The 12,157-nt window shown below is 45.7% G+C and overlaps 1 protein-coding gene and 1 non-coding gene across 10 annotated transcripts in view; both read right to left on the bottom strand.

The window, feature by feature from the left end:
- Window positions 1-12,157, bottom strand: part of CSNK1G1 (casein kinase 1 gamma 1) — a 108,593-nt gene that overhangs the window by 37,189 nt on the left and 59,247 nt on the right. For all 9 annotated transcript variants that reach the window (XM_085071145.1, XM_085071144.1, XM_085071142.1 and 6 more), the window contains one exon: window positions 9,440-9,509. In XM_085071145.1, coding sequence (XP_084927271.1) covers window positions 9,440-9,509 — 70 coding nt within the window. The remainder of the gene's footprint in view (window positions 1-9,439; window positions 9,510-12,157) is intronic.
- On the bottom strand, window positions 8,847-8,912 carry LOC146432942 (small nucleolar RNA SNORD36). The gene has a single exon (XR_014854382.1). It is a non-coding gene; the product is annotated as a small nucleolar RNA SNORD36 (small nucleolar RNA).

Here is a 12,157-nt window from a genome sequence, read left to right on the forward strand (position 1 = left end):
TGGGCAGATGAAAAATGCTGCAAAAGCAGCGAAACTAAAATGCTCGTGCTGAATTGCTCCTCTGCTGCCCAAAGAACCACTTTGGTCTCATCACACCAAGTCTCAGGTGGCCCTTCCTTGGCTCGTCTCCCTTCACTGGAGACTGTCAGCTAGAGGCAGAGCTTTTCCCAACTCCCTGCTTCTTTCCAGCTGCACACCAGGGTGACACTGCCACAGCGACAGTGAGTGCTGACAGCACAACACTGAGCAGTGACCACAGTCACTCTTGCCAGGATGACACAGCAACATAAGGCAAAACAGGCACACAAACAAGCAGGATTCATCCTCGATCCAACAGCATTTTTAACTGGGAGAGCAGATCAGTGGGTCAGATTCAGCTGGATAAAGCGGACGCTGGTATTGGATATGTACCTTTGGGCACTCAGGAGAAACATGACGCTTGGCCTTGCTCAGGCAATTGAAGGCCAGATTCTCACTAGACTGTGGTGGGACAATCCGGTGCCATTTTTGGCAGCACAGCCCTCTGTGCAATTCCAGAGCTGTGCTGGGATTTGCCTGCAAGGCTGTGGGTGCAGCTTGGGCCCCCATCACTCATACTGGTCCCACTGGGAGGGTGGATGTTTGCTCCTGCAGCAGCATCAAACTAGAAAGTGATGGATGAGAATCAAATGCATGTCAACCCTCCACAACAAGCCAAGACACGGGCATCCATCAGTCCCACAATTACTGTAGGATTGGAGGGAAAAACAGATTTTTCGCATGAGTAGGAAAGTGTTACCCACACGGTCCTTCCAGACTGAGGGAAAACCTCCCACAGGAGAAGCTGCCACCAAACAGAAGTTCTGAGGCGCTAAGTCAGATCCTACCTCCAGATATCATCTCTGTTTCACCTTAAGAGAGACGAGTACAAATGGGTAGGAATGGAATTTTAAAGGGAAAACTGCTACTTTCAAACAGAAAAATTATTACAAAACTTCAGAACTTCAGCCTGACCCATCAAAGACTCAGGGGCAGAGCCTGTGGCTTATCATTTAGTGATGGGAGGAGGTTTTTCAATAGCAGGCAGGGCATAGCTCCAAAATACAAACTCCAAACCCACAGGAGAGCCGGTCTGGGAGGTGGGCAGCCCTCTGTACCAGGACTTCACTGGTGTCAAACCTCCCCGGCACAGCTCAGTTTTCACCTTAAAAACCTCCAGTGTGTGTAGGATGCCTCTGTTGCACTGGAAGGGATCCCACTAAATCAGGCACCCACCTTCCAAAAGGCAATTAATTTTGTTTGGATCAAGGCAGTGCTCAACACCTGACACTACAGCCCCCCTAAAAACAAATTTTATAGCTTTAGATCTCAATTAGTTTTTAAGTGCAGCATCCCCACGGCTTGAAGAATGTTCACAGAAGGGGTAGGAAAGTGGGACAAATAGAACAGCCAGCAGGCTCCTACACCCTTATTAATTATCTTGGCCCTCATTGCCAAACTGGGTTTCTCATTTAATGTAAATATAAATTCCAAAGTTTATCTTCAAACATCATGCATTATGTGGACTTCCCATCCCCAGAGGAGTTCAAGTCCAGGTTGGACAGGGCTTGGAGCAACGCGGGATAGTGGAAGGCATCCCTGCCCATGGCAGTGGGGGGTGGGATTAGATCTTTGAAGGGGGTGGAATGAGTGAGCATTAAGGTCCCTCCCAACCCAAACCAGTCTGTGGTTCTGTGGTCTTCACCTGCCAACTTCAACAGCTGAGGCACTCCAGTTCCCAGGCACCGCCTGGGCTGATAGCCAGCAGGAGATATTTCAACTCTGGGTTTGCTAGAAAGCACCAGAAGCAGCACAGAGACCTTCATGATTAAATGTCCGTCCTTCTCCTCGAGCCCTGATGGATCCTCAGAGCAGCAGCACATCCCACAACCCACAGCCTGCTCTTAATGGACACTGCTGACAATGAGGAGAATCTAGTGAGGCATCTGGGATGACTTGGATGAGTCCAACCGCTACAGGTTTATGGCCATGTCAGGCTTCAAGGAAAAGTGTCTGCAGGAAAGGCATTTTCCAGCTTCCCAGCATCCTGCTGTTCTCCTCTGTGCACTGCCCTGAGTCACTGGCACTTGATTTGTGATTACTGCCACGAATACTGGAAGAGTGCGAGATGCACGAGGACTTTTCAGTATATAAAAAGGAAACTGCCTTAATCTCATATTCAAATATTAATGGCCTTGCTTTAAAAGCATCTGATAGCTTTCAATTGACAAAACCTAAATTTAGCCCAAGGAAGTTAAAACTTCTGATGCTGAGATGCTGAAATGTGCACATTAAGGAAGCCCTTCCTAAGAAGGGAATGGCCCTGTGAAAAAAAAGCCAAGTATTTTTAAACAGTAAAACATAATTCTCTGGAGATCAACAGCAAGCCAGCTCTGAAAGCAGCAGGGTCTAACTGGGCACTTTACAGTAATCCACTACATTTCATACTGCAATTCAAAGCTTGAAAGTCTGGGATCCCTCATGTTCAAGCTTCTAGTACTACCCTGACTTTACAATGAAGCCACCGATCACCATTTCTTAAGGTGCAGCTCAGCTTGAGGGTCTCCACTTTTTGCCCAAAAGAAACATTTTCAAGAGAATGAAATGGTATCTCTATGTTGAACATCTCCCACATATGGCCAAGGGCACGTTTCTGTGCAGGATTTGAGAATGGAGAAGTTTTTTCTTGCTGGTAGAAAATTAACCAAACATCTCAAAACCTTCAGGTATGTTGCAGGGATCTGAGGTAGGGAATGACTGACATGAGATGTGTCCCAAAATTGGTTTCCTTGCAAATGGATGTCAATTTTGTATCACCTTGCACAGAGGAGTCACTTATTAAATACTTATGGTCACTGAACACTGACAATCTAAAGCACTTCCAGTATTTCAAAGGAGGAGTCTGCAGTGCTCATCCAGAGCATTGTAGCGTGACAGGTATGAACAAACCTTTCCAAAAATAAGCAGGACACAAAATACCTCAGCTGATGGCCACATGTTGCTCCACACCAGTCCAAATCCACTTTGGGGTGCAGAGGGGCAATCCCTGGAAGTTTTCAAGGCCAGGTTGGACAGAGCTCTGAGCAAGCTGGGCTAGTGGAAGGTGTCCCTGACCATATGGCTACAAGATGAGCTTTAAGGTCCCTTCCAACCCAAACCATTCTAGGATTTTATGATCATCCCCACCCGGCAGCTCCATCCTCCCCCAAACCAGCCCCCTGCTGAGGGGTGACCTGGCTCAGCACCCAGCCACAGTGATGTTTCCATCCAGGTAGCAAATACAAGTGGGAATTCTGAAGATTAAAGTGACTGTGGCCACGGTTAATGGGCATGTCCAGACTTCTTAATTAAACAGGGGTGGGGACCTCTTGCACTAACCCTCCCTCACATAGCCTCGAGTTACTGCAGCTCCCTTGGGGAAGAGTGTTGTGCACAACGACCTCCCTGTGAAATCGTGGTGTTGGCAGCTCCACCAAGGAGACTTGTTTACATCCATCCTATAACGAGCTTTACCAAAATGACCCCTAATTGCCACGTGAATGGCAGCATTGTGCAACCAGCACGGAAAGAATGTCTTCATAAAGGACATCGATACATACAAAGTATGTGTGGGTAAAGCAAGAGCAACACAGAAAAACGTGCTCAACGCAGCCAATCTCAACAAGAGAGCTCCATAGGCAGCATGGATAGCAGACAGCTCAGCCACACTGAGGAATATATATGCAAATATTGACTACACTATGCAAAGGCTCATTTATTTATGCCATCTTCATTTTCCTCGGTCCTACCTCCCGACAAGTAAACAGACTGCTTCGCTCTGGCAAGTTGTGCAACACAGAGAGGTCCCAAAGTAAACACACCGACTCCATACTTCATTAGAGGTGAACTTGTTTACAGAGCAGCAATTAAAACAAAACCACAGAATCCGTCAATATTCTATATGTACTGACATACTCCTCCCTGATTCAGAACATTCTGCTCCTACGCTGTGACTCATCCACTGTGTGGGCTGGGGACAGCAGAGATCTCGGTTTCCTGGGATTCTCCAGTGTATCAGACTCCTCTTCTGCTCCCCACCACGCCACCGTGGAGGCTCATGACGTCTCTACATCCACTTGCCAATGTCACCTGCCCATGCTGGGGATGAGCACTGGCTACAGAGCCATGGCACAGAACTCAACGCGTGGTGACACGTGTCTGAATGAATCACATGTGCCAAGGTGGGCCTGCAAAGGGTGGGGGAAGGTGTGACTCATCTGCCAGCTGATATAAAAATAAACTACTACTGAATCAAAAATGCATGACTTTTGCACACGATGTGCACAGGCAGAAACTGTCACTATGTGGAAACTTGAGCATCAGCTCCATGCAGCCAAAAGAAGCCTGGAAGCATGCAGTGCTCCGTTTTACCATTCAAAGGTGATGCTTAGAGGGAAGGCATTACATATGGCCTCAACAGGGAGAGATGCCAGAGGTGCTTTGAAATGTAGTAACAAATCCCAGAATGGTTTGGGCTGGAAGGGACCTTAAAGCCCATCTCATTTCACCCCCTGCCATGGGCAGGGACACCTTCCACTATCCCAGGTTGCTCCAAGCCCCATCCAACCTGGTCTTGGACACTTCCAGGGGCCACCTGTGCCAGGGCCTCACCACCCTCACAGCCAAGTATTCCCTCCCAATATCCCATCTATCCCAGCCCTCTGGCAGTGGGAAACCATTCCCCCTTGTCCTGGCACTCCAGGCCCTGGTCTAAGTCTTCTCCAGCTCTCTTGGAGCACCTTTGGGCACTGGAAGGGGCTCTACAGTCTCTCTGGAGTCTTTTTTTCTCCAGGCTGGATACCACCAGCTGTCCCAGCCCGGTTCCAGAGCAGAGGTGCTCCAGCCCTTGGAGCATTTCTACGGCCTCCTCTGGACTTGTTCCAGCAGCTCCTGAAGAGAAGATTCGATTCTTCTAATCTGGAATCAGCCTTAAAACAAGAAGACCCTTCCTGCTATCCACAAGCAAAGAGAGCCCACAGGACAGAGCCAATGGAATCACTGAGAACTTGCTGTGCCACCAGCAGGACCCAGCTGCTGCAGGATTCCTGCAAGCCACGGGAAAAGCAGGTGCTTTTATTCCTCCCAAACTAAGCAGGAGGGTCCTGGGATGCTGCTAGGTGAGCAGGAGGCAGTTCACGCAAAGCCAAAGCTTTGTCCTTTGGTAACTGCTTGGGAAGTAGAACGATTCCAGGAGCCAGGAGCTGGGTCTGTTTGATCATGGACAAATAACTCAGTTTATTCCACAAACTTCTAGTACAGAGAACAAATGACATGCTCAAGTGACTTATCCAATACCAGGAAGATGCTGGAGACTTGAACTGCTTCTGGCAGCCCTTGGAGATGCAAAAGCATCTGGTCAAGTCAGAGGTGGAGCTCCTCTTGTCCCCAAAGTATGGAAACAGTAGATTCAAGCAGCTGTACGAAGCCTCAGAGCAAGGAGAAGCTCAGGAGAGAAGGAACCAGCCTTGGGGAGGAACACCTGGAACAGCCAGTCCTCAAGGAAGATCACAGAGCAAGAGCCTAATTCTGGGGAATAACTACCACACTTGGGACTGTGCTACTCATGTTCGTGTTCATGGTGCTGCCGTCAGGACTGACTGTGCTGCTACCAGTAAAGCAAGATCCTGAGGATAGCCCAGGCCAGGATGAATCCAGTCAGGATGCTGGTGCAAGCTCATGTTGGTTTTAGGACAAAGAATGATCATGAAACAGTTCAGTACAACACTGGTATTAGAGGATTGATGAGAGGAATTCAACTAGTTTGCACAGAGGTTGTTAAAACTACTTCAATTACCTTGGTGAGCAAATGTATTGTATCCCAGACTACCTAAAACCTAAAGGAATTACATTTCCTAAAAGAAAGATGTCCTTTCCTAAGACACCCTACGGACTGACCATCAGGTCTCTGATTCTGTGCCCATGCTTTGTCGTTCTCTTTTACTGCTCACATGAAGGTAAAGCACTCAGACACTATTTTAGGTTATTAAATATTTAATTCCACAGCAAGACAGAAGAAGCCAGCAGATGGTCACTGTGCAGCAGGGCCTCACTCGATTTCTGGGGGGAGAAAAGTTCAAGGAAGAATCACGAAAATCTGTTTCTATGAGCAAACATTCCTCCAGTTAGAGGAAGAGGAAGGGAATGATAGGGGAGCTGTTAGTTTCCATAAAACAAGGAGGCACTAAAACATCAGAGACAGCATCAAATATCCAAAGAAGCACATCAGAGATGTCTGTTAGTTGGTTACTCCTGACCCAGGACTTTCTCTGAATCCACTGGATCCAGTGGATTGAGCTGTTCTGAGAAGCACCAAGAAGAGCCGCATTACTACAGTTTAGATCCCTTGGGCAAACTTCTCCCTGCTGCTTCCTCACTTAATCTAGTGTGAAGCATCTTAAGATGTATGAGACACATGAAATCCAGTCTGCTCCTTGGCTAATCCAAGCTGACTAGGGATCCTCATCCGAGCCCCGTGGCAAGCTGAGAAACTGGTGCTGCTGGGAGGGAAGAGATGTAACTTTGGTGCTCTGTCACAAAGTCTTGGAATATCAAAGCTGATGGAGCACGTGGCACAGGGAGCCACAAAGTCACTGCTAAAGGAAGAGGCAGCTATCACGTCCTCTGTTCATGTGGAAATATCTCACATGGAGGCTCATACCAGGATTTAGCTTCTGAATTATTGGGCTATTTGCTGCTCTGTCCAGTTGCACCAAGGGAAATGCAAAACTAGACTGAGTATCTTAGAAAAAGGAAAAAAAGACTGTTTTCCCTAGTTTTTGATGACGACAAGTGAAGCAGGTAATTGATACCCACATACATCCTTTAGGCATTGGCCAAGTAGGTCAGTCCCTTCCAACCTAAATTTTCCTCTGACTACTACCCTAGAGTAACACATTTAAAAATGTTTATTCTGAACATCCAAGAAGGAAATCACCATTAAAACTCTTCTCATTAGGAAAGAAAACCCCATTTTTCTCCCAAAGCTGCACGTGATGACAATTTTGATGTTTCAGAGCTCACTGGGACCATCTGGCTGCACACGCAGTTGAACACTGTCTCTGCACTGCTGAGGGGACGAGGCAGCTCCTGTGGTTTCTCAGCCAGGCTCCCTCTGCTCTCCCTCCTTCGGCTAACAGTGGGAGCTTCAGCCAGCCACGTCATTTGGCAGGATTAATTAGCTAATTTATTGAGCAGAATGTCACATGCAACACTAATGTTGTTCTCTCTGAGTCATGCACACCATGGGTTTGGACATTTCTGGTCTTCATTTGGCGAGGGTACGACAATTCCAAGTAGCTAGACTGGAAGTTCAAGCCTGGCTGTTCAAGCAATTTTGGAGCAAGGACCATTACAGGGAGCCTGGCACTAACAACATCACTGAGAACAGATCCCTCTATTTCCACAAATTACTTAGCTCTGATCTGTTTTTCCAGACAGACACTCTTACCCTAATCCCAGCTGCAGGCACCAAGTCAAGGCTCCCTGCTCCTGGCAGCCTGACTCCACCAAAATTTGTTTTGTTCGGATTCCAGGTTTCATGGTGAGACCAGCACTGTAGGTCACATCCTCCACTTGAGACCTGGCCAATTGCCAGTTGTTTTAGCAAAACTGTAGCACAAGAGCTTCTAATGGCATCCAAAAGCTCATCAGAGCTGGGCGTGCCACACCCGTGGGACCACACAGAGAGAAACAGAGTCAGGTTGTCTAGGAGACTTCTCAACAGTCCCTTGACAAATGCTCCAAGACACAAGATTAGAGACTAGGAAGGAATTGTTCCCTGTCAGGGTTGTCGCTGTTGCGCAGCTAGCAGAGTAAAGAAGTCAGTTCTCAGTGGCAAGAAGGAATGACCCTTATTGTTTTGATTTCATCATATATATGGAGTTTTCAAAAGTCTCCCAGATTGGTCAGTCAGAAACCTTCCCCTAGGCGTGATTGGCCAGGCCTGCACCGTCCAAGTCTTGGGACACTGTTCCAATAACATCCAAACTTTATCTTTATTTATAAAACACAAAAAGAATTCTCATGGGAAAAGCCTGTGCTAGCCACAAGGGTGGGGAGGCCTTGGCACAGGTTGCCCAGAGAAACTGCCCCTGGATCCGTGGAAGTGTCCAAGGCCAGGCTGGATGGGGCTTGGAGCAACCTGGGATAGTGGAAGGTGTCTCTGCCCATGGCAGGGGGTGGGACAGGATGAACTTTAAGGTCCCATTCAACCCAAACTATTCCATGATTCCATGAATGCTTTGAGTGGGTAAGTATTACAGGATGAAAAGTTTAAATTCATCAGGAACAGGAGAAAACCCGTAAAACTACTTAATCTACCCAAAATAAAGCCATGACTTCAAATTTTCATCAGTTTTATAACTCCTTAATAACATCTTTAAAGAGCAGTAGGAAGCACCGTGGTATAGAAAAGCATATTGGGATTCATTCATGTGTCAAAAGATATGTGGGCTGGGGTATCCCAAAAATCTCAAGCACCAACAGAACTCCAGCAGGGAGTTCAACTTAGTATTTTGTTAATATATTATTACCAAAGTATTTCTGGATGTCCACCAGACACCCTCTGCAAGTGGAAGTTTGGTCCATTCAGGGAAAAGAGGACAAATAAAATCAGAAGTATAATAATATTACAGTAATGCAGGAAACTTATCAAAACCCAAAGTCAATATATGATCAAGGCACAGAAGGAGCAAAGAAGGCTGTTGCTTCACAAAGATTTCCTCGAACAGTGGAACAGCCTGCATGAGGCTGCGGAAATCCTTGGCATGGGAAACAGCACATGCTAAAAGTATCTTCAGGTTTAAAAAAAACCACAAACATAAATTCAGGGAAGAAAAATCCAAACATTATTAGCCATAACTCAAGCTCTGTATCAGGGAAATCAGAGACTGCCAGAAAAAAAAAAGTACAAAAAAATTCCACGTTTGACTGATCCTGTTTTATTTTTCTCCTATTTGCTGTAGACCATGGTTGCATAGAGGATACTGAGCCCAGGGGCTTTTGGACACGCTTATGATCTAGCAAGTAAAAATGAAAACAATTTCCCAGTTTTTAAGACTTTAGATCACCTACTTAAGGTATGTTGTTCTATACAAAATAACTTTCCATCCACTTATGATTCCTACTTTTTACAAACACACTTACAGGGATATTTCCATATCAGCAAATCCTCACTAACTCAAGGGTTTAGCTCCACACAATTACTCAATATCATCGTTATGATCTCATTTTCACCAAATCTCTTCCAAAACTTGTGTGAGGATAAAAGGAATCGGCCCAGATCCCTAAGTTCAAGTCAGAGTTACACAACAAATACCATGGTAATGTTTGATTTAATAAAGAAATCACAAACTTTTGATAAACTTAAGGTAGGTTTACTCACCCACACTTCCAAGTTGTTTATAAAATCTGTACTCTAAATGAAGCTGTGGTGCCCGGGATTTAATTGGTTCCTAGAACAAAAATAAATAAATTGGTTAAAATCAGTTTGATTGAAAGAAGTTCTATCCTATGCTTGAAGATTTGTGCATAATTAAAACATCCCAGGCTGAAAGTCTAACAACAGACTTCACTATTACATGTCATTTAAATAAGAAGAGAACAAAAAGCAGTAAGATTTGCTCTCTGGAGGAAAAATAACCTCCTCATTGAAATACAAAGCTCACTCATTGCAGTGAAATTCAAGAATCAGTCCGCAAAGCTGCTGGTCCTTGAAGAATGACCCTAAACATTGGCAGAGGTCAAGGAAGTGAAGGTTGCAAAGCTCAAGCTCCAAGTTCACTCTGTGGGCACTGTGGTTGCCCACAGGGATTTTGCTGGTCTCTAGCCTGTATTTTTGAAAAATGTTGAGTCATACAAGTGTGTTTTAGGTCAGACCACAGGTGTTCACAGCGAGTACCACAGTGCAGCCAGACAGCTGGGAAAAAGGAAGAAGTCGCCCCCTTCTAGTGTCAGTAAAACACCTTGAAACACTCAAGAATATTTTATTTTTATCCACAAAATACAAAAAAATAAAATGGGTAAGTCTGCAATGCACCCAAACCACCCAATTTGTCAACTGTTACTCATCCGCGCTTTACGCACAAGACTTAATGCCTACGATCCATCAAGGCATTAACGTGCAAGATTACAGAGCTTCTAAAAATATGAAGTTAATATGGAGAGGATTAAAGGGCTGGAGTAATTACATCTGCAATAAAACTGTGCACTTGGGATAGGCAGGGATGTGGGGTCACTGACTGCCCAGGCAGCCTGGAGATGGAAGTTAATACTGGCCTGGATTTTTGTTGCCCTCTGGTCTGCACTGTAAGAATGATGTTCACACTGGGTGTGAACTCCACAGTCAAGACTTCCTTGTAAGTGTGGAGAAGGAATTCAGTACAGGAATTCAGGCAATCTGACTTGCAGCTGAGCTGTTCCTCACCAGCTCAAGTCATCCCATCCATTTCCCAGCAAGGGGAACGAATGCTTCTGATTGCTTCTCAAATTAATCATAGAATCACTGAGACTGGAAAAGGCCCCCAAGGTCATTGAATTCCTGATGTTTTAAAGCTCCAGAAGACAAATATGACCAACTACTTAGAAAACAATGTGGAACAACATTCTGGAGGCAAAACTCAACCTGCACCGAAGGCAAATACAAAGCAACACATGAACAAGTTTGTAGTATAAGTCACGTTTAAATTAAGATAATTGTTGCTGGTGGCTTGAGGGAAAGTCTACAGACACCTGTAGAGCACAGGCATTCAGGGCAACAGGAATTCAGCCTGTTTAGGGAGTAGTTTATTTATCCAAACAAGTAAAGGGGAAGGATTGATGTAGCAGAACGTGATGCTGCTTGTGATGAAACCAGGGGAGGTAGCCCCTAGCTACTTCTGACATCAGGAGCTGCTGGAGCTGGAGCTCTGGACTTGCCAGAGTGGTGGCAGCTTCCAAGAAGATCATACCAGCACAGATTGCTGTCTTGTAGGCCAAGGGCTTAGGGTTGCTGGCAGATGTTGTGTTTGTAGCAAAAATAACTGAACTGCTATTGCCGCATGGAGAAAATCCACAGCTTGAACCAACGGCATCATTGTCGCTACAAGAGGGGATCGCTCAGTACCTGCACTCTGACTGCAGCTGGATGGCATCAGGCTGGCTTCTCCCAGGGAGAAAATTCCTACTGTGGGCAGTCCAGCTTTGAACTCTCAGAAGAATAGACCAGATGCCCCTGACCAAGTAAGTCAGCTGAAGAGCACGACCAGGAGCTACATGGTGACACCACACAAGTCAACACAGGGACCAATCTCCACTGTCAGCAGTTTTCCAAGGTGTAGCCTCAGTCCCAAAAAGAAACCATGAGGCATTAGCATGAAATTTCCCAGCACTTTCTGATGGGTTCTTATACATCGCACAATTCCTTAATTTTCCAGCTCCAATGTTGTGACAGGAGGAAGGAATAGCTGATACAGCAATCTTCTGCAGTGGCAGAAGATGATCTCACAGCTTGAAGGACTTGGGGCAGAGCTTTGACTCAGACCAACAATAGAGATAAAAGAAAATGTTGCCCATAAGTACATTAAAGGAGCTACTCCACCACTAATCCATGAATTATTTGAAGGATAAAGAAAACAGCAGTTAAGTCCACATGTAAGAGAAGCAAATATGCTTCTGAGGAGGCTGAGTCATTCTTATTCCTGTGGAATTTTGTCTAAGATTAGACCAAGAAACCCTCATTTCTCCTACTGTTCCCTCCTCAACCTCCTCCAAAATTGAGCAGGTATGTGGACACCTGGATGTCCTTCAGATGGCCATTCCAGCCCTTCACACAAGAAGGACCTGAGATTTTTAAACCTGGATCACAACAGGGCAAATTAAATTGGAGTGTGTTGCAGAGTGATGGCTTTAACGCTCAGTTATTTGGGGAAAAAAAAAAGTAAGAAAGAAAGGTCAGCTTGAGACAGCCATGAGGCAATGTCATTGAGTCCTACCATATGGAAAAGCTTCAGGTTACTGGGAGGTATCACTGCAGCCACTTTTTTGAGGGGAAAGCACCCTTTGGATTAGTACAGCTGTGTTTTACTAACCGTTTACTAATATGGTTTCCAATGCAACAACTTTG

This window comes from Lichenostomus cassidix, chromosome 10, assembly GCF_008360975.1.
Source record: "Lichenostomus cassidix isolate B80296 chromosome 10, HeHo_3.0, whole genome shotgun sequence".
NCBI classification, from domain to species: domain Eukaryota; kingdom Metazoa; phylum Chordata; class Aves; order Passeriformes; family Meliphagidae; genus Lichenostomus; species Lichenostomus cassidix.